This window comes from Vidua chalybeata, chromosome 1, assembly GCF_026979565.1.
Source record: "Vidua chalybeata isolate OUT-0048 chromosome 1, bVidCha1 merged haplotype, whole genome shotgun sequence".
In the NCBI taxonomy this organism is placed as follows: Eukaryota; Metazoa; Chordata; class Aves; order Passeriformes; family Viduidae; genus Vidua; species Vidua chalybeata.
Genome location: NC_071530.1, coordinates 129,291,313 through 129,313,429, shown reverse-complemented (window position 1 = coordinate 129,313,429; position 22,117 = coordinate 129,291,313). Strand labels below are relative to the sequence as shown.

The 22,117-nt window shown below is 39.6% G+C and overlaps 3 protein-coding genes across 10 annotated transcripts in view; 1 reads left to right on the top strand and 2 right to left on the bottom strand.

Moving 5' to 3' along the window:
* Positions 1-5,317, bottom strand: part of TMEM67 (transmembrane protein 67) — a 30,822-nt gene extending 25,505 nt beyond the window's left edge. Inside the window, exons 1-5 of the mRNA XM_053944768.1 lie at positions 5,131-5,317; positions 3,111-3,199; positions 1,607-1,700; positions 550-649; positions 27-96 (exon numbers count right to left, since the gene is read on the bottom strand). Coding sequence (XP_053800743.1) covers positions 27-96; positions 550-649; positions 1,607-1,700; positions 3,111-3,199; positions 5,131-5,317 — 540 coding nt within the window. The remainder of the gene's footprint in view (positions 1-26; positions 97-549; positions 650-1,606; positions 1,701-3,110; positions 3,200-5,130) is intronic.
* A 1,645-nt stretch (positions 5,318-6,962) lies between these two features.
* Positions 6,963-13,166, top strand: RBM12B (RNA binding motif protein 12B). 7 transcript variants are annotated; one of them, XM_053961209.1, is made up of 3 exons: positions 6,963-7,066; positions 9,924-9,969; positions 10,653-13,166. In XM_053961209.1, the coding sequence occupies exon 3, from the start codon at positions 10,681-10,683 to the stop codon at positions 12,778-12,780; it is 2,100 nt and encodes a 699-aa protein (XP_053817184.1). In that variant the 5' UTR covers positions 6,963-7,066; positions 9,924-9,969; positions 10,653-10,680; the 3' UTR covers positions 12,781-13,166. The 7 variants fall into 7 exon arrangements, with proteins under 7 accessions (XP_053817184.1, XP_053791281.1, XP_053790504.1 ...); XM_053934529.1 differs by lacking the exon at positions 6,963-7,066 and adding an exon at positions 7,101-7,640; XM_053953186.1 differs by lacking the exon at positions 6,963-7,066 and adding an exon at positions 7,101-7,640 and having other exon boundaries at positions 8,138-9,969.
* Positions 12,825-22,117, bottom strand: part of CIBAR1 (CBY1 interacting BAR domain containing 1) — a 24,556-nt gene continuing 15,263 nt past the window's right edge. Inside the window, exons 7-9 of one of the 2 annotated variants that reach the window (XM_053937230.1) lie at positions 21,713-21,832; positions 17,763-17,864; positions 12,825-13,507 (exon numbers count right to left, since the gene is read on the bottom strand). In XM_053937230.1, the coding sequence (XP_053793205.1) occupies positions 13,496-13,507; positions 17,763-17,864; positions 21,713-21,832 (234 nt within the window). In that variant the 3' untranslated portion in view covers positions 12,825-13,495. Of the gene's footprint in view, positions 13,508-17,043; positions 17,178-17,762; positions 17,865-21,712; positions 21,833-22,117 lie in introns of those variants that run through there. The other variant, XM_053936484.1, reaches the window with a different exon arrangement.

Sequence of the window (22,117 nt, the reverse complement as noted above, 5' to 3'; positions counted from 1 at the left end):
AATACAATAACCATTTTTCTACTTACTAGAATGTTTGGGCTGTTGCAGTCACAAGACTTGCTTACTTGGATGAATGTCTTTTGACATCTTACACACCTATAGATCACAAAGATGAAGAATGCACTTAAAATATAGTTAAGTATGATATTTAGTCCTCAGAGAAAGTTGATTACATAGCTTGCCAGGGAACAGCATCAGGAACTTCACTAGTTTGAACTGAAATTCAAAAGTTATTACTGATTTGTTTCTACTATCAGTGAAGTAGAAAATAAATCAAATAATAGTTTATCAGAATAGGAATTCTCTTCTGTCTCCAATCCAAAGCCTGCTTTTTAGTCACACTAAAGCAAGACAAAAAAAACAAGCTGCTGTCTATATAAGGACTTCAGTGAGCACAAAACATGATGGGTTTGATACAGGGTTGAGGATTTACAATTGCCTGCCTTGAAAACTGTCATCCCAAAGATACAGTCTGTTCCTCAGGAATATTCCATTTAAAATAGCATGACATGTTCAAATTTATCATCACAAAAGGCAAAGAGCACCCACCTGCTTCCTGATGCATCTGAGGCAGAGAAGGACTGCTCACTTCCATTACAACGTACGCACAATGCTTCACTAAGCAAAACGCCATCAACGCTTCTTTCCACTAAGCAGAAAAGAAAAGCAACTGTGCTAAAACTGCCTGATGCAAAGTGTCACACAGTTCAAGATAAATGTGAAAAAATTCAGCATCTGTGCAAATCTAAAATAAATTCAGAGTTTATTTTGAAAAAATCAAGAGCACAACATGCAAATAATATCCACTACAAATGCACATTCATGTATGTGTACACTGTTTATAGCTGTGCACATGCAGTTTAGTTTTAAATGAGAAATGTTCCTGTTATTTATTCTGAATAAGATTCAAACAAAGGCCTCATGTCTTTGAAAATAAGGAAAATTAGAGGTTCCAAGAGTTTTTATGTTTTACACCACTGATGAAAACTCTACTTTGCTCTTATGTTTCTACTATGCAAAATATGAAAAAATCCATTTAACACAAACACTAAATTTAACATTATTTTTCTGTCTACTGAAAATCATCTGCAACTACTAGAGAGCATCAAGTAAGAAGCATGGGTATAGGGAAGCACATCTCAAAAAGTCACAGGTACAAGTGTCTCAGGGAGGCATGAAATCCACTGACACTAATGCACAGCCATTTGCTTGATTTGCTCAGCCTGTTCTCTTCCACCTACTCATGTAGGTATAATTCCCTTTCTGCTCTTTATACTTCAAAACACTGTAATGTTTTTATAGTCTATATTGACATTGTTTTTATTCCAACTTTAATGACTCCATCCATTGCCAAAGACCTTGAAGGAAGTGATACAGCAGTATTCATTTATGGAATGTTTGCCTAATAGTTTTTATTGCAATGAGCAGTGGTACAGATTTATCTGTTGTCTTTCACGACAATTGAGATCAAGAGCAATGTTGAATTTTTACATTAGATATGAAAACATGTAAAATTTTCTTTCTTATTGAACAGAAGAGTATATCTTAGTAAACTCAAGTATCTAAAACAACTGCTATCATCTCATAATTGGCATACATTTTTTACCTAGTATTTCATTATTGGGGCATTTACAATTTCCTTTTGAAGTCAGGCCTTTGGGGCAAGTAATACAATTCCATCCATCTTGAGTAACTCCACTCTAAAATAAAATAGAAAACTATTAGAATTTTAAAAAAACATATGAAGTTCACCCAATATCTGTGAAGAATGCCTTATCCAGCCTTTAGTTACTAGAAAATGTATTCAGATAAAACATTCATAAAGCTTTTAAAGATAAAAAAAGGCTAAACAATCTGGCAGAAGCAATTTCTAGCAGACACACAAAAAAAAGTTAAGCTCTTCCGAACCTGTTAGCTTACATCCTTCAGGGAAAATTAAAAGTAGAATGTTTAAAAAGAGATACATTGAATAAACATAATAATGCATACATAGACATTTTGCATATAAATTGCATACTGCAATTGCATATAAATATACAGAAGTAATGGAAATGGAAGAGTTCTAAGTGAAACAGCTTATATAATTGTTTGGAGTTTTGTACCTACCCAGACAGTTCACATCCATACTGATTTTATACCATGAAGTATCTGCATTACAGATAAAAAACACTGAGGAAAATGAAGACAACTGCTCATCCTCAAGTGCTACTGATGTTACTCCCTTCTCCACTATGATCATTTTATCTTTGCAAAAGCCTTGGCAGCAGATCAAAGGCAAATGCCACCATGCCTCATTGGGAAGAGGAAAAAACAGCAAAAGATCACAACACAAAAGGATATGTGCTGAAGTCTTTGTCTAACACAGCAAGAAGATGGAAAGAAAAGGGAGGTTACCTACATAGCCCATTAGCCACTGAACACCTAACTCAGACAAGTAAGCTCTTCTCCTGAGAGTTCTTCTATAGCTATTGAAGAGAAAAAAGTATTCAGGAAGGCTTCACCCTCAAAAGTTGATTTGATGGAAAAATACATTTATTTGCTTACTATAGTGGGAAGAATCTAGTTTAGCCTGTTGTCTCTGGATCAATGCTGAGATTATGACACAAAATTATAACTTAATTTGTCAAGGAATGTCAGAAGAACTGATCAAACTGTAATTATAATTAAAATAACATAGTAGGAGCAGCTCATTTCAAAGTAAGAAGATGAAATATTGTGTATTATGAAGATACAGCCTAAATATTACAATGGTATTTAGATAAATAATCAGTTAAGATACCTATGAGCTGAAAAGCATCTTTAACACAGTATAGAGTTGTGCTCTCTGGACAACAACAAAGCAGAGAAGAAAAGCAGTGGAAAAAACTTAAACACTTAAAAAAATTCTTATTCTGTTTGTGGGGTCAAATTTGTAATGAAAATAAGCCTACAAAATAATAGAAATGGACAACTCCAAATTGAAAAAAAATACTACATATTAGCATGGTCTTAAAAATTCCCAATCAAAGACTATTATGCAAAAATATTTTAAATTAATGAAAAATAACTTGCAGTCAGGATAAAATGGTTACCATTTGTATTCTATCAAACATGAAACATTCAATACTTACCATATTTTCGGGGCATTTTTCACAAGTAACAGAGAACCCACCATTACTAGAAACCAGCCTGTATCCTGGCTCACATTCACAGGAACTACCTGAAGAAAAAAAAAAATGCACTTTTAGTCTACATAGAACCGACTGGTTGTAACAGAATACTAAGAACAACTACTATTGTTCTAAAGAGATCAAGATGGATTATTAGATAGACACATAAAACACTTGAGTAAGATGTGAATGAAAATCATCTTGCTTTTTAAAAAATGCTGATGTTACAGTTTGCACACAGATGTTTTAGGAGAATGTTACAAGGCCTCTGATCTACCAGGGTGGAACAGGGACCCAGAGCTTGTATTTTGTGGGTTTTTTTTAATTAAACCAAATTTTACCATCTGGTCTGTAATAGATATAATCTCTCCATCTAAATCTTGCCACAGCCTTTCCTCTCTACACCACCAGCATTATATGTTTGTATGCAGGTTTTATTTTTTCAATTTGAAGTCAGTCCTAGAAACAAAATGTGTTCCTATGAAAAAGTTTTTCAAAATATAACTGTTGTATGAAAAGCTGTTTTAAACCCAAGACTTTTAAAATTGTGCATGGGGATCAGGGTTTATATTGAATGGTTTTCAGTGAGTGAACTAAACATACTTAACATTTTGTATGAAATTAAACATGATTTTCATGGCACAGTATAATGCCCATCTGCTAGTGCTAAACAACGTTTTTTTTTTTTAGAAACTTTTCCTGTCTCAGTGTAATGAATTTCTCTCCGTATTTTTAAACACATACCAGAAACCAAAATTAATTATATGTACTAATAAACCTTTTTTAATCGTTGAAGCTTACTGAACTGTGCAGGCAAAAATAATGTCAAATTCTGTGGAAAGTTTTATAACTTTAAAGTACATTCTAATGAGACCAGCTGTAGAGAAACATTTGTCAAAGTGATCAAACACTTCTACTTAATTCTAAAGAAGAAAAAGCCCAACTGGATCAGATCAATGAAAAGTTTGAGTTGTGACACTCACAGTGACAATACCTAGATTTTTAGGCATGTCACCTGAAAGCAGAATCCAGACTGATGAGCTAGCCAAGGAGTGTATGGGCAATCAGAAGTGGAATTCAGTCAAGATGCAAAGAGCACTGAGCAGCACCTACCTACACTGCTCCCGTTAGATCTGCAGGTAAAAATTAACCCTTGAGCTCCCCTTGGAATTTTCCTCTCCTTGAAGCCCTTTATTTAAAGGAAGATTCAGCCTAAAAAGGAGTTATGGATCTAGACAGCCATGTTATCACAGGATCTGAAAACAAATAGTGTATTTTTTTCCAGTAAGTGAACTGTGGGATTCATGGTGGTGGTGGAGAAGGTGAGCAGCTTTCACGCAGCAGCTGTGAACACAGCCCTCCACATCACTGCTTCCAACCGAACCACCAGCTCTGGAGGGAGATGCTGCTGGGTCTTAGTCTCAAATTTGTACACACAACAGGGAACTCCCACTCTTGTTGGACGGTGTATTTTATGAAAGATGGACCCCTTAATACCTCCTTATGCCCTAAAGAAAGCAGCCAACTATCTGTATTTTCCATTTAGCACTGTCAGGCTGTGCTGTGTCTGCTCCAAGTTCCCGTGTGGAACTTGGACTAGCACAGGCACAGCCTGAGGATCTCAGACACTTGGTATCTCAGACATTCAAGTCTAACAAGGAGTTTCACGTTACAGAAGTGTTCGAGAACATAAATTCGGGGTCCTGTAGAATTTTGCAGATGAAAATGCAAATACAATACAATGCTTGAGAGGAAAAAAGGTTATTAGAAAAAGGCTGAAAGTCATTTTTCTGAGGTGTATCTCTGATACATCACGGCTGTGCTGGGGCCTCTCAGGTCTTTACTGGATCCTGGTCCTTTCGCGGCTTTCCTGGAGGGCGAATGTTTTACCGCCACAGCCTGAGCCCCGAGTGAGCACCTCCCGCTGCTGGGGGCGGATTCAGCGCGGAGCCGCCCGAGCCTCGCTTCCCCCATCGCTCACCGCCGGCGCTCTGCCGCTGGTGGGCCCCGCAGGGCACGCAGGCCAGGCGGGAGCTGTCGAAGTAGTGGTCGGCGCCACAGTCGGCGGGGCGCTGGAGCGGGACGGAGAAGCCGCGGGCGGGGGGCAGCGCCGCCGACACCGCCATGAGCAGCGCGGCGGCGGCGGCCCCGCGGCCCCGCGTCGCCATGGCCACCGCGCCCCGCCCGCGCGCGCCGATTGGCCAGAGCCGCGCGGTACGGCGAGCGCCGGGGGCCCGCCGCCTCAACAAGCGAAGCGTCCGCAGGGCGGGGCGAGGGAGGGTACTAGCTTGAGTTTGTGTGTTTGGGCGGCGGAGAGTTTTGTTCGTCTTGTGCGAGACCGGGAGCGAGAAAGGAGAGGACACCGAGGCCCGGTTTGCATTTTCCGGTACCTCGTTTCTAGAACTGATGCACAGTGTATCATTCAAATAGAACTCGTGTTTGTAATTTCTCCCCAGAGAGGGAAGTGGTAACAAGGTGAAAACACAAAATGCCAAGAGCAATGGATACTCAGCCAGTGTTACTCCCCTTTACCTTTTACACCTTTGTCACAGTCTTGTTCACATCCCACAGAAGCACAGAATGAGTCCGGTTGGAAGGGGCCACAGTGGGTCACTTGGTCCAACCTCCCTGCTCAAGCAGGATCATCCCAGAGCACACGGCAGCACCACTGTGACCAGAGAGTTCTTGAATATCTCCAGTGAGGGAGACGCCACAACCTCTCTGAGCAGCCTGTTCCAGTGCACCCGCACGGTAAAGTTCTTCATGCTTTCTGCGCATGTTTCTGCCTCTTTTGTCTCATTCCCTCAGATGTTACCAAAACTTTGCAAGACACCATGTCCTGGATTTTAGTTATTTCTCATTGTCCCTCTCCTGCGTGCTAGTTGCCTAACTTATGATTTTCGACATTAGCATGTTTTATTTCTCACTGGATTTATTTTGTTGGCTCAACAACTGTTAAAAGGTTAAGTTTATGTTTTCAAATCAAATTACCTGTCTCCAGGCTCATGTTCATGTAAATTTGACTGTGTAAAGACGTAACTTTTTACCGGTGTGCTTGATATGGAAACCTCCACCTTGAACGTTGCACAGAATAAACAATGTCTTTTTTCCAAACATGACTATCTGTGTTAAAAGACCTCCTGAAGTCGGCAACATTGCTAGGTGAATCTACCATAAATAGTACAGGGGTTCTTTTCCTACGTAAAATGGAGCAGACAAGTAGTGGATATGCATAAAAAGACAAGGGAGAACGTAAAGTCAGGGAAGGCAGGTAGGATAAACATTAGGATAAATATACCTCGCTTGCACAGCCAAAGTACTCTGCCTCTGCCCTTCCCTTTACTTGATCTTGAACCTTTCCCCCTTCTCCTCCATTCCTCCATCCCTGCCTTCCCTTCCTCTCCCAGCCCAGGCATGAGCCAGCCCCGGGCTGCGTTAGAAGTCGTGTCACGGTATCCACAGAGCGGTGAGCGGTGCCTGAGGCTCGGCACGCGCCGGCACCGACGGGAACGAGCCTGAGCACAGCGCGGCAGCGACGCTCGGTCACCGTGTGACCGATCTCCAAACAGGGATCTATCGCCGTACAGGTCTATCCCTGTGCATATCTACAATCATATCGATCTGTTACTGCACAGCTCCCTCACACCGGCTTAGAGGGGACCGCACACCCGCCTCCGGGCCAGAGGGCGCATGCGCACTGCCTACGGCGCGGCTCGCGCCCGCGCGCCTATGGGGCGCGCGGTCTGCGCACGCGCGCTGCAGCGGAGGGGGCGGAGTCGGCCCGCCCAGAGGGTGCGCGCGCAGGTCCGCGCTCGCGCAGCGCAGCTTCCCCTCAGCGTTGGGGGGGGCAGTGGAGGCGGCGCCATCTTGGCGGAGCCGGCCCGGGAGCTGCGGGGCTCGTCCGAGCGGCGTGTCCGGTGGGTGCGTGGATGGATGGCGTGAGGGACAGAGCACGCCTCCCCGGGGTGCGGCGTGTGGCCGAGGGCGCCGCAGAGTTTGCCGGTTCTCGGTTACCCGACCCTCGCGGGACGGGTGCGCGGCCGCTCCGGGTGCCCCGGCCTTCTCGTGTCCCAGGGCTTCCCACCCCAATTCCCCGTTCGCCTTGCTTCCCTCAGCCCTGTCCCGGTGTCGGGAAGCAGACGGGCTTCTTCGTGGGGGCGGAGCACCGGCGGCTCTGGTGGGGCGCAGCGCGTGTGGCTCCCCTCGCCCCGTCCCCCCCCGGCCGTTCCCGGCCCTGCCGCCCGCGCGGGTCTCTCCAGCGGCGCTGGTGTCGGCGGGGCGACTTGCTCGGAAGCGGTTCCGTGCTACATTCGACCGTGTAGCGGGCCCAGCTGCAGAGGTCACTCATGTTTTCCTTCAGCACTGTGAAAACTGCTATTCGCAGCAGACTGCTTCCTCTATTAAGGCTTATTTTGAACTACAAAACAAGAAACGTTCCCCTGTTCCGCTGTTTATTCTATATTGGTCCAGTTTCGTAGACGGGATGTTTCTGTGAGTGTTCTTTCTAGCTTACAGTCTGTGTAATCTTTCAGTGTTATGATAAAAATCCCAGTCTAGTGCAGATTTAGTTTCCTACCGTGTTTACAAGTTGTGGATTATTTTAATGGCTTTAGTGTTTGGAATTTCCTGAGACTGTGGAAGAATAGGTATTGTACTGTTTTCTAGCCAATTTTTCTCACATATAAAATTTCATAAAACTGTACACTTCTGTGTTTTTAAGCTGTGGCATGAAGTTGTTTATTTATTCTCCAAATCCTTGTTCTCTGAAGTCCTTGTTCAGTTAATTAATTGCTCTTACTTTTCATGACAAGTCAACTCTTTTTGATTATGCACTTTAAATTTGGATGGCTTGTCTGTGCTTTCTATCCGTGTCTGATGCTTTACTATACAGTCAGTAAGAGCTATTATTTGAATTTGTATTTGTTTATGGACTTCTTAGCGATCCCATTATGATCTGGGACCACTGTGTCTGGTTTTCACCACTGAAGGTTGTGTATTGTATCCCTGGTCCATCGTGGAGAACTTGGTGTTTATCACCGAAGAATTATGGAGGAGAGCTGTTATAAATGATGTTTAAAAATTGGGATAAGAAAGCGGAGTTGTGAATCCAGAAGTACTACAGATTAAATACATCATGAAGTAGCAGGGCAGCGGATTTGCTTTTTCAAGACATGAAGGTGCTGTATGAAAATTCTGCCCTTGAATTCTCTCCATGCTTTTTTGGCACTGTCATTGCATCTGTTGAGAAGACACGTTGTAAAGTGTTCTGGGTCTGGCTGGGATGGAGTTAACGTTCTTCACAGCAGCCCATACAGTTCAGTTTGGATTTGTGGCTAAAAGAATGTTGACAACACATCGGTGTTTTGGCTGTGGCTGAACAGCACTTGCACAGTATCAAGGCTTTATCGATTTTCCCTACTCTGTTCCTGCAGTGAGTGTGCTCAGAGTAGGTGAGAAGCTGGGAGGGAACGTGGCTGGGACAGCTGACCCAAACTCACCAGAGGGACAGTCTGTGACATGTAACATCATGCTGGGCAACAAAAACTGAGATGGAGGAAAAAGGATTTTAATGATTTTGGTTTCTTTGGGAGGACTTTTTCTTGGCTCCCAAGGCAGTTGTTATTTGGAGGAAGGCTGGACATCAGTCAGCCTGTGGGAGGTGGTGAGTGATTTCCTTTGTTTGGTGTTTTTCTTTCCACTGATGAAGCTGTCTTTATCTTGACCCACAAGTTTTGTCGACTTTGTTCTTTCCCATCCTGCTGATGGGGACGAGGAGTGAACAATCAGCTGTGTAGGTGCTTGGCTGCTGACTGGGGTCGACTCACCACAAAAGTACAGAGAACAGATGGTCTTTAGTGAAGTTTCTAAATGGGCAGTTGTTTTCAGTTTCTTGTGGTCACAGGGTACTGGTCCAGAAGTGACATGGAGTCTGTTAGTGACAGAGTTTGGGCTTTGCTCTTGTTTTGCAGTGTTCAGGTAGAGTGACAGTAATGGTTATTGATAAGTAACTCGTCATCAGGATCTAGTGCTTTATAGAGCAAGGTTTGTAGAAGGAGTGTTCTCAAATGCTTGGAGTGCTGGGCTGTTGTGTTTGTTTTAAAGCGATGCAGTCATTTGCTACAGAGGCTTGTGCTCTGAGAATATTGTCCTATTTATTGTGTGATGTTAGAAAATGTTGAAAATCAGGATATCTTGTTCTTATGTTTGAAAGGCAGTAGAGTAAGGATTTAGGGAAAATACTGAAGTTGGCTTTGTAAATTCAAGTACTTCCTGAAGTTTCTCCATGTTGGATATTTTTGCTCTCATTTGATGGGCTTCACTGTGTATGTAAAGTGCAGTGCTGGACTGGTGAGTAGCATACTCTTGTTGTGAAGTTTGAAACCAGGTGGATTTCAGAAGAATGGATGTGTCGTGTAATCCTGAGATGGACCTAAGCACCTTTCAAGAACTCAGTTGAGAACTGTTCCCTCGATACACTGTCAGTCTGTTTCATTGCAACACTTCAGTGTGGCACAACTGATGACCAAGTAATCTCATCGTATTTACATCATTTCCAGAAGTCAACTTAAATTTTGAATTTCTTTTGCTTCTAAAATGGAAACAAAGATGCGGTGCATGGCATCTTGGAACATGGAAGGAGTTCTTCACATGGGTTCATAACATGCTTGGCTTTAGTATTAGCCACTGCTATGGATGAGCTGCAGCAGTGTAGCACAGTGTGTAAAGCAAAGTACAGGTATCAGCCATTAATTATGTTTCATTTTCTTTCCACAGTTAAGTTGATTTTACAGAATTTATCAGGTCTCCAAAGCAGAAACAGGTAAGCTGTCAAAAGCTTAACACTTCTCACTGAGTTTTGTGACAAGATCATACACAGCCTTTTTTCCTCACAGACTTGTGGCTGGCAACTAGGATATGCTTGTGGCCACTGCTGTTAATACTCTGACTACACCAAAGAGACAACATTTTTGAATGCTGAGAAAAGATACATTATTGAACAGAACTGATCACTGGGTAGAGCAACTGGTCAAAGCAGTAAAGGCATCACTGTTTGTGAGTTACTTCATTTTCCAGTGACGTAGTTATTCTTTTTCCTTTCTCCTTTTATCAATTAGTGTCCTGTTCAAAAGTAAACCGGATTTTTTTTTGTTCCTTAGGAGTGGGCAGAGATCTCTGGCACACAGTAACTATGCCGTGAAAGACTTGAGGTGTTCTTTAGGTATTGTGGATGGTGAGGAGTGATTTAGGTGGATTTTGTTGCCCTTAGGGTAGGGAATATTGATAGATTTGTGCACGAGTGCCGGTGGAGTAGCTAATTGTTCTGATTAATCAACATTCAGTGAATTGTTTTAATCTTGTTCTTGTGAACTTGTGGGTTTTTTGATCCTTCTCTCTTGATGAGACAAGGGCATTCATTAAAAAGGCTCTAGCTTCTTAAGTGATAAGATACTGTAATAGCTGAGTACTAAAGACGTGCTATCATGTGTACCTTTTTGTCTGCAGGTGATTTTTGCTGTGGGTTGAGCTCAGCATGGCTGTAGTCATCCGTTTACAGGGGCTTCCTGTTGTTGCGGGTCCTCCAGATATTCGTCGTTTCTTCTTGGGATTGAATATTCCTGATGGAGGTGTGCATATTATTGGAGGAGAGATTGGGGAGGCTTTTATTATATTTGCAACAGATGAAGATGCACGGCGTGCCATGAGCTGTTCGGGAGGGTTTATCAAGGACTCGCGCATAGAGCTCTTTCTCAGCAGCAAGGCAGAGATGCAGAGTACCATAGAAATGAGCCGGAAACGATTTGACCGTGGGGGACGAGAAACTATGTCTGGCTCTAGAAGAACAGGTACTAATGGTTCTAGTACATCAAGTGTTGGAGACATACCACATTTAGTTACAGCTTCTCCAAAAGGAGTAAGAAAACCTAGTTATGGGCCACCAAATCGTGTGGAGGCTGCTTTCCATACCAACGGCACAAGATACGGTGATACGGGTATACCTAAGTCAAACTATCAGTTAAGAAAGGATTCTCACCCATTTAACCCAGATGATCGTTACTTATTTCTACGTGGTATACCTTACTCTGCAACAGAAGTTGAAGTACGTGCTTTCCTTTCGGGGATACGTGTGGATGGAGTGATTCTGATAAAGCACCGCAATGGTTTAAACAATGGTGATTGCTTGATAAAATGTGCTACACCTGGTGATGCCTTAGAAGGACTTAAACGTCATAGACAATACATGGGTCAGAGGTTTATAGAAATTAGTCCAACTACAGAGGAACGGTGGATTGAATGTGGTGGGCGGATAGACATGCCAGATGAAATGGATCACTTTTTGTGTGAAGACCATTCTCCAAGAAGTTCTGGCTACATGCATTCAAGGAAACGTTCTCGTTCAAGATCACCAAGGAGACAAAGAACACATTCTCGTTCATCTCCTAGCCAGGAATATTACATACACTTAAGAAATCTATCTTTTCATGTAGAAAAGAGAGATTTGAGAGATTTTTTTCCTGAACTGGATATACACAGCAAACAGATCAAGATTCTAACAGATAAGCATCAGAAAAGGACTAGAGATGCCTTTGTGGTGTTAAGGAGTGAGAGAGAGTATCAGGCTGCTTTGGAATGTCATAGAAAGGTTCTTCTCAATCGTCCTGTGTACATTTTTCCAATTTCAAGAAAGTCAATGTTGAAAATAATTGACTCTTGTGAGAGGAAAAGATCACTGGACAGAGATCATCTTGGACAGGCCATATCAGAAAAAAATTATCGGGAAGGTCATTCCAGCCCTAAGAATTGTGTTTATGTAAGGAATTTTCCATTTGATGTGTCAAAAATTGAAGTGCAAAAGTTCTTTGCAAGATTTGATATTGATGAAGATGATATTTACTTGCTCTATGATGAAAAAGGAGTTGGACTGGGAGAAGCACTAGTGAAGTTTAAATCTGAAGAACAGGCCATGAAAGCTGAAAATTTAAACCGTCAAACATTTTTGGGAACAGAAGTGTTAATACGACTTATATCTCAAGATCAGATGCACAAGTTTGGTGTTGCTGCATCATTATCGGCACCAAATGAAATGCATGGTCATTTACATCCGTATGACAGAGGTGACCTCTCCCGTCCAGTTGGTTCACCATCTGGGCCACCACAAGGGCCACCCATGCATTCTTTTGGTCCCCCTGGGAACTTCAGGCATCATTCTGAATTTAGACATCCCCCTGAGGAGTTCATGTGCCCTCCTAAGGATTTTAGGGGTCCAGCACCCCTCATGGATTTTGGTGGTGACAGTGAACCTTTTGGCAGAATGGAGTTTGGGAATAATAAAATGGGAAATTTTCCTGAAGGAAGATTTATGCCAGATCCAAATTTCAGTGGTGGTTCTGAACGTGTTGTGCCTATTCTGTTGAAAAATTTACCTTTTAAAGCTACTCCTAATGAGATTCTGGATTTTTTCTATGGCTATAGAGTGATACCAGAGTCAGTTTCTGTGCAGTACAATGAACAAGGATTACCTTCCGGTGAGGCCATTGTTGCTATGACAAACTATGAGGAAGCTATGGCTGCTATTAATGAACTGAATGATAGGCCCATTGGTCCACGGAAAGTTAAGTTGAGTTTGCTGTAAAGGAGGAAAAGATGCTCTAATAACACGTTCTAGGTATGACAGTATTGTCAGTTATTTTAACTTTTAATTGCTGGAAGATGCAAAACAGACAGTTTCCATCAACGGTTGTAAATAATACCCAGTTCAGTTGTTTAGCTCTTGGTTAAAATACCTGTATGACATTGAATGCCATACTTCAAGGTATAAAAGGATGGAGTTGTAATGCTTTGGGTTTTTTTTTTTTTTTTTTTTTTAGATTAATTCCAGTCTTATGTCTTTGCATCAAATAAAAACGTAAGTGCTGGTTGACTGACCATACAAATGGTTCAAATAGAAGATTTTCAGTGCTACCTGCATTAGTAAATGACACTTCTTACTGAGGTTAGCTTAATAAAATTTTAAAATGACTGATTTTTTTTTTGTTTCTTTTTGTGTAAACTTTTCAGGTTTTATTCGGTTTCATATGTTTGCAGGCATTCTTGTTTAAGAGCTTGCTGTTCTCATTAGCTAGCTTTGCAACTTTTTTAAAATAAAAAGGAAATTGCCATTTAAATGTGTGTCTTATATTTAAACCTTGTATAGTTAATGATCCCAATTATTATGCTCAGCAGATCTGGGTCATGGTGAGAATGATGCTGGCTGCTTCGTCTGGAAAGAGTGAACTGGTAGTTTGTCAACACAGCAAAGGATGGGTAGTTGACAGAGATTGCAGAGGCTGTGTTGATCAGTTTTTTTCTCACTGTAGTACCTTGAGGCAGAAAATGAAAATTGGAATCAAATCAAGAGTTCTGACTTCAGTGGTTTTGTTTTATCTTCACATGCTGCATAATATGAATACTAACTGGCTAATGATGTCTGGATGCATTCCAGGTCAATCTGTGATTAGTATTAAGTAACATCTGTCACGGGCAACCAAGCTGACAACTGTTACTTTCTTACGTAATAAAAGAAATGCTTATATCAGCATATCACATTTAGAACGTGTTGTTTGCATTGGTTTGTTATCAGCATATTTAAATTTTAGGAAGAAATAAAAGCTTGGAAAAGCTGTGTCTTCAAAATTAAGGCTTAGTAGGAAACTTTGATTGTGTGGGCAAGGACTTTCATTGACATTACACCCGTGCCAGATAGTATCTGCAGTACTAAAGGAAAAGTCTCAGTCCCCTCAAACTGAGACAACAAAGTTGCAACTTGGCAGTGAAAACTTCTAACCTTTCCTTGTTCAATAACCAGAATTTCTAAATTCATGAAGTAGGGAGGTCTCTATTTCAATTCCCTCCTCAGAACAAGTTTTGGCTCAAATGGGCTACTCAAGGCCTTGTCTATTGCATCTTGAATAGCTTAAAGGACAGAGCTGTCAAGGCAGCCTTTCTAGTGAATGATCCCCCCTCACTGGTGGTCAGACCTTTATTACTTTATGCAAAGTCATCATTGTGATTACAGAACTTCCATGCCAGCTGTTTGGTACAAGAAAACAAAAAGAATGGAACGTTTTGTTCTGTAATATTTAAAAGGTTAGCGTAGGTTTATTTCTTCTGCATATTATTTATTCTGTGTTTTAACAAGAAAAAAGCTTTCTGAATGATAATGCAAGGTCTGTATATGTAGATTCCTCTGAGCAAAGAAACACAATGGCCAGGTTTTTAAATTCTGAACACATGCTGCTTTTTGCTTTCTGGTAGGAATTCCCTTCAGAATCATAAAATTTTGAATCCTCCTCTGAACTTAAAAGGAATTAAAACTCAGCAATTTTGTGCTTTATTTAATAGCTACTTTAAAAGAGGTCGAGCCAGAAGATGTTGCAGGAAAAATAAAGACATGAGAATTCTCAAAATTAACTTCCCTGACCATCATGTTGAAAACTTCATTGTGACTATTTTTGTAAGCTAGCATCTTTACTACTAAGTTGTGTTGAAAATGTGAATACAACTAAATTCTCCAGTTAATCAATTTATACAATCTGTTGATTTTAAAGCGCTTCTAGTTACTACACAATAGGAGATTTCAAACTTGGAGGCTGAGAAGGTAAGAGACTTTAGTAGGTTGCTTTGCCAGTAAAGTGTGAGATTGATTATGTTTTAGAGAAAATACTACCTGTTTTCAGAAAAGGTTAAGAGTAATTGCTGACAAGATACCATTAGTTTTTCAGATGGTAAACTTTCCCTCCACCCAGTGAACATATAAAAAGTATCATAAAGCTTGTAATGGCAGAGGTCATAATTAAGGCATTACAGAATGGTCTTTTGTTTGCCCTGTAGCTGATTTGTATTTAATTTAAAGCCAGATTAGAGTTTATGACTACCTTAGGGTAATCTGAAATGTTTGATTGATAGACCAAAAAAATTTTTTTTTCACTGTCTATAAAGAGCTGTATCTCAGAGTACGTACAGATGCACTGAAGCATAGGGAACTCGGGAAAGGATGCCAGTACATCAGTTAAATAGTAAGGTTAATAGGACAGCTGGTTCTTAGCTTATAGCTGTTATCTAGTTGGTGTTTTGGGTCTGTGCATGTCCATCTGCTTCTGTTCCCTCTGCCTCTCCAGACTGGGCATTGTATTCTGATTCTGCCTGAATAGATGGTTCAGGTGCATGGTGTGATGACAGCATTTCCTGATAACAGGATTTTATAACATCAGATGTTTAGTGGTTTGGAGGCACTGTATTTCCAGTACAAAGGACAAATCAGAGACTGCCTATAATTATACAGCTTGAAATCCTGTGCTCCCTTTTTAAGTACCATCCATATAGTAAGGAGTAACAAATGAAATGCTACAGTTTGTGCTGCTGATACAGAACATAGGAAGTTTCCTTAGTTACACCTTCTCTGAAGTTGCTTTTGCTATCATTGTCCAAAAATTATGATGTAAAAAAAACAGTTTCTGTTGTCAAACACTAGAAATAGTGATCACCTACAAAAGCAGCTTGAGGCATTTAGGGAAGGTCTAACAGGACAGTCTGATCAGCACTCTTAATCCCAAAGGAATGTGCCAGTGTGTTCAACAGAGAGGCAAAATAATCTAGGCAAGAATGGATACAAGTCTGCATCATCTAGGTGCTAGTAATTAAAAACACAAATGAGTGAATAGGAGTGAATGAGTGAAAATGAGTGCAAGCCAGTCTTACAGTAAGCACTTGTACCATGAGAAAATTCTTTGCAGAAGGATCTTCAGGTCATATTTAATTCTTTACTAACATCCTAAATTGTTATTCTGGCTGTGAAGTATTTTAGTCAGGAACTTTTAATCTGTAGTTTTGAGTTCACAATTTCTGTGCAACACGCAAATTTAAGACATCACGCATGCAGGACAAAGTTGCCTAACACTGTACTTTTCTGGAAGTTTTTCTGTGATTCCTGAAGTTGAAGTTTTTTGTGATGTAGGGAGAATGAATTTTATGCTTGTGAACTGCATAATCTTTTAGAGGGCAATTTATCTAAACAAAACTCCCTTTTTTTCAGAATTGCTTTCTCAACGTTTAGTACATAAATATTTGCTATTTGTATCTATGTATATTATATGAAAACCTGAAATTGTTATGAAGTTAGCCATCTGTTTTGAAGTTAGCCATCTGTTTTGGAGATGGACTACTTCATTGTGTGTGTGAAATGGTAAAGTGGTGATCACCAGAATCCTGATGTGATAGGACTATTTATTGAAGTGCCTTAGTTGCTGAAATAAATGAGAATTAATTACATAGATACTTCTTAAAGTTTTGCTTATTGGTATTTACTCCTTGCCAGCACTTATTCAATGTCAATGGTATGTAATGCTGGTGTAAAATTATTTTGTGGGTTTAAAACAACCCTATATTGTGAACTTTTCACTTGTTTTCATCTCATTAATTTTTGGCAAAAGCTGTTTTTCCACATTTCAAAACAGATATGCATTACATACTTTGCATCAGTAGACAAAAGTAGCATCAATATAATAAATGCACTTCCTGTTTTTTTTTTTTTTTTTCTGTAACTGAATGAAGATTTTGTTATAACTTAAAATTGTTTTCCCAGTCACAAGTATAAATTCTTCTGCATTTTTTCTTTAGCAGATACTAAAGCTGGAGGTGAACAGTGTGATAGCAACCATGGCAGACAACCATGCACTGTTAAAAAATGAACACATCTAACCTCTAACTCCAAACAGGATAAGAAATTACACTCAAAATGTGTAATTTCTTGTATGTTTGAAGGAACCAGTAGCTGAATCATGTAGCTAAACATGTGAAACTTGAACTATGTATAGCATGTCAACTAATATAGCAAACATCAACTACATAAAATATCCACTAGTTTTATCATGAAGGCACTTTTATTTAAAAGCAAAGCAGCATTGAACATAAGATACTGGGCCAGGTCCTTATTTGTGACTGTTCATTCTGTATGTGTAAAGGAATCAAAAGTCATCTGAACCTGATGAATGCCTGAGAAAAATGAAAATAAGAAAAAAAGTACACCTCACCATCCCTTCTGCCATCCAGGGTGGATAGCAAAATGAAATCTCAGCAGGTTGTTGCTGCAAACAGTTTCTTAATTACTACAGTTACTTTAGGATGTATAAACCCAATTATAACAGTTACAGCTAGAGTACTTAAAAAATTCAAGAGGTGTATAGCTAGAGAGGTAATATATTGGCAAAATAATGAGCAAACAATGTTCATAACTGCTTGAAAGCTTAGTGCAGTTTTTGGACACTGTTCATCACGTAAGGTTAAGCAAATGTGATTACAATATAACATCTACGCAAATATAATACAGACATCTATTTAAATATTTAATTTTCTAGCTACTGAAATTGCCCACTTTCAGTGGATTTTTTTCCCATTCTTTGAAACTGGTCATTTGTTGTCTGGCACTCTAAAATCAGTGCTGATTCTTGCTCCTGCTGGAATTCTAAATACATAGCCCTGGTGAAATTTTAGATCCAATATACAAAAGCCTTTTGGTAAAGGGGTTTTTTTCCCCCCCTTAATAAAAAAGCCCCTATTAGAATAGTTTTGTTATCTCACTTCCTTAGTAGCATCAAATTCGTCCTCATCATCCTCCTCTTCGTCATCTTCATCTTCCTCCTCTTCCTCTTCTTCATCTTTTCTTAGCATTCTGCGAGAAATCTGATAAAACATAAATCCAACAAAAGGATATAAACTGTTTGTTTTCTGCAAACAAAAATAATTCTCCATTGGCATTTTCAGCCTAAATGTTTGTAGGGTTTTCATTTGGGGGAGGGGGTAAGATGTTTATTTATTAACTCTTCATAACATGCACACCAATGGAAGAATACATGACATGGAATAAAAATACAATAATGATTTTTAAAAGCTAAAAAAAATCCATGTAGTCCTTCAGAAGTATTATAGGATAGGGAAAATAGTATTTTTACCAAATTAATGCTAAAAATCAACAAGATGCAAATCAGTTTTTTCCTGGGTTGGCTGCTGAAGCAGCAGGCTGAATAGGAGTATTAGGGCCTAATCTTACCTTGTAGACATCAGACCTCGTCAGTTAAAAGCTCAAAACTATGCTGCTCTAAGCTTTTTACCTTTTTTTTTCAAGAATGAATTAGACAAACTTAAGAGTCTTGATTCATAGATGAACTTCTTTCCCTGCCCAACAGTGCTTGCCTTTAGAGTGACTCCTCTTTTTGGTTCATCAAACATTAAAAACAAGTGCCAGCTGCCGAGCTTTCATCTCATTTGACAGATTCTGCAGTCTGTACTTTTTTTAATGAGGGTTCAATCTAATTCCTATTGAATACAGATTCTTCACAGACAATGCAACATTTACAATTTAAAGAAGGATACATTTTTTTTTCCTTTCCCCATAAGAAAGAGAACATTGAAGACAATTATCCAAGTCATCTGGAATGCTTTTGAAAAATTTCAGGTTCAGTAGTTCTTTAAGGGCATCTGCAGCTCTAATTTTGGTTATATTTTCTGTGTCTTTTAACATAGAGTGATATAATAAAAATCTCTGTACTGAAGACAGAGCTTGCCTTTTTTTTAAGCAGCCCCCTATTTTAAAGGTCCTTAAATGCTCATTATTAAATTGACTTCTGACATGTTATAATTCATACAACCATGTATGTAGTGTAAGTTTTTTGTGGGTGCATAAAGCAAACTGTAGTCATTGAACTTCTGAAAGAAGAAAAATCCTTAATCTTGTTCATGCTCACAAAGTACATGATTTAGCTCACAGCAAATATTTGCTTACAAATTCCTGAACACAACAGAAAATGGAGTTAATCATTGGGTGAAGCTGGGTTAACTTGAATTGAAATGTCTAAAGCAGCAGTCTCTCTTTCTGTGAAAGAAGAAAAAGACAATGGCAGTGATTTGTCATTGGAGTTTAAGAAATGCTGCAGATTGAGCCTGTTAAGCTGAAATGAATTTCACTGGGATAGACTAATTTTTTTAAGTTTTTTTCCTAGTTCAGAGCATCTGAAATTCTTCAGCAGAATTTGCATCATATTTCTGAAGAAAAGCTCTCCCCTTTCCTGAAACAGGAACTGTTATGGCTTTATGGGTTCTTTCTGGTCACTACTCAAATACCTCTGACCATGCAGCAATTAACTAAATAGTATATTAAATATTACCACTGGTGGTGGTAAGATGGCTATCCCTAAGAACCAAACAGGATCAGGGAAGGAAGATGGGAAAAGCAATTAAGCAGTTTAAATCCAAGTTATTGTGCCAAAGAACTAAAACATACCATTATTGAAATTTAATTTTTCATAACTTAATGCAAAAACGAAGAATATAATTTTTTGACCATAAATAATTTTACGTAAAAATTGATTCTATGAGTTGCATGTAGGTGATGACAGTCCTTGCTTAAGTAGTTCAGCTCCATCTTTCACTGCAAATGCTACTTCAGAAACATGGTAATTCTTTCCACATCTTAGTGCTGAACACGTGGATGTAGACATTTTGAATAATGGTTAAAATGATACTTTGCTGTCCTACAGAGTGTCAGTGCAAAAGTTTGTTATATTTAATGCATTTAGATAAAACTTATGTAGTTAAATTTGACTTTAAATATCTGGAAAAGATCATTCTGTTTTGCTATAGTTCTAAAATATAAGCCGTATCGACCTGAATTGGCAAACCAACGTTTTGGATAAATTGCCAAGTGAAGTGTTGTCAAATGAAGGACATAGCTCTTTGTGAGAAAATCAATCAGGTTCAAGGAATACTTTAGATTTTTAACATACAGATAATACAGAAAGTTAGTTTACAGAGCTAGAAACAAATTCAAAGATGGTATGTGTTAAATCCTCTGAAAATACCTGAACTGTGTTACTAGCACGCTTTATTCCATCTAGTATGCAGTGACTTCCCACACTGTCCCCCACCTACAGGTTAGTGTGTCTGTGTGTGTGTGTCTGTGCTCCCCTGCCCCACAGACTTGGGCTGTGTGATTCTGTGAACTGCTTCCCACATCATTTATACTGCTTTACATTGGAAATTGCAAAGTTCTACATTACAGACAGTAAAGGATTACTGTGCAGCAGGAAACTAGATTGTCAAAAATTTCAGACTGAAAGATCCACAGAAAAAACAAGTCACCTGCAGGTTTTTCTGAATACAGCATTTTTTTTCTCAAGAGATGTCTGGTGGTTCCAAAGATTAGAGCCCTTAGTGTATTTCAGCACCATAATATTTACAGAATCAGAAAGGGCTGCCCTTTCTTCACTGCCCTATGGTGACTCATTAGTAGGGTGTTCCACACCTTTTCTGCCATATGATCCTCCTCTGCAGACACACTGCACAGCCAAGTAAGATGACCTTATTTTGAATTGCATTGCAGTTTCCCTCTAGGTCTAGATGACTTCCTGTTCTTTTCAGGTAAGTTAGAGGTTATGAGAACACTAACACCCAGAGTTATAATTAAGAGCGGTCTAGGAAATGAGAAAGGTTAACCTGCAAGTTAGTCAAAATGGAGTTCCACTCCACCTCTGGGAGAAATCATAGTGTACATACTCTCAGTTTTCTCATTTTCTTTTTTTTTCTCTCTTACATTTTCTGAAGTAGCTTGAATATGAAATTTGCTTGAGTAATAGAGAGGACTGGCAAGTTATTCAAAGTGGTACTTCATGCACTGACTCACTAGGTTGTATCTCTTCAGATGACACAATTCATACTTTCAACAGACAGCTCAACTATAATAATTGATCTGTGTTGAGAGCAGAGAAGGTGTAAAGTGTGTATGAAGTCAAAAGTTTTCCTTACTACAGTATCAATGCGTGATTATATTCAAAGAAGAAAGGTAAGATACATGCGTTTTAAATATGGCTTTGTCTTTAACTCAAACACTGGTAAGAATCATTGTAGTTACAGGATTACAGTTGGAATGCGTTAAAAATAATTTAGCCATTTTGCAATGTCTGCAAGTTTGCTGCTGTAAACAAGTGGCAAAGATATTTGCAAGGTAGCTGGTCCAAGAAGAGTGGCACTGTCTTCAGCTGTTTCACTCATTTTTATCACCCTTTTCCTCACTTGCTGTGAATTTTCAGAGTATACAAGGAGAGGTCTGTTGGTCATGGGTTTGCTCTGCTGCTAGAAGGTATCACTAGTCTGGATTAGGATCTGGTAGAGAGGCCACACTTTAGAATCTGAATACTAAAAATATGCAAGTATTTAAAAAATGTCACTACTCTTTCAGATAAGCTCCTAGATCTCTTCTCTGCAAGCTGCCACAGTTTGTTGATGGAAGACTAAGTATTGCTGGAAAGAACATTTGTCAAAAGTAAGCAACACAGCTTTAAGAGCTGAGGGTTTTCTCTCTTCAAGGATAAAGCAGCATCATCAAGAGCTTATTATGATATTTATGCCATTGAAAGTTTCCTTACATTTCTGATGGTCCTGAACTGAGTAAAGAGAGTGGATCCATGTGCATTAGCTAAAACAATATCTTAAGTAGAGCTTTAATATAGTGATTTAGTATGTAATTTTTTTCTTACCTGTGCTGTTCTCAGTGAAGATTTTGAGGAGCCAGTTCTTTGCAGGGGGGACTTGGAATTTGCACGAACTATGTCTAAGCGAGACTGATAGTCTGGTGGATAAAGTGAGCTCCGAAAAACCTAATCAAATGGAGAAAGCTGTGACTTAGATGCTTGCAAGCTAAGAATCATCAAGACTGAAACTTGCAGAAATGCAGCACTGGAGAAGAAAACTTTATCTAAAGATGTGCATCGACTGTAGTTTGGACTGATCACTTTTAGCCGAAACAAAGCCTTTGCTTAACCTGAGACACATCAACATTCTTATGTGGTCAAAATTTCTGCAGAGGTTTGGGGGCATTTACACAGGGAAAACTGCAATGATTTCCCACCAACATATGCAGCTAAGTTTCAGGCTAAGCTAGA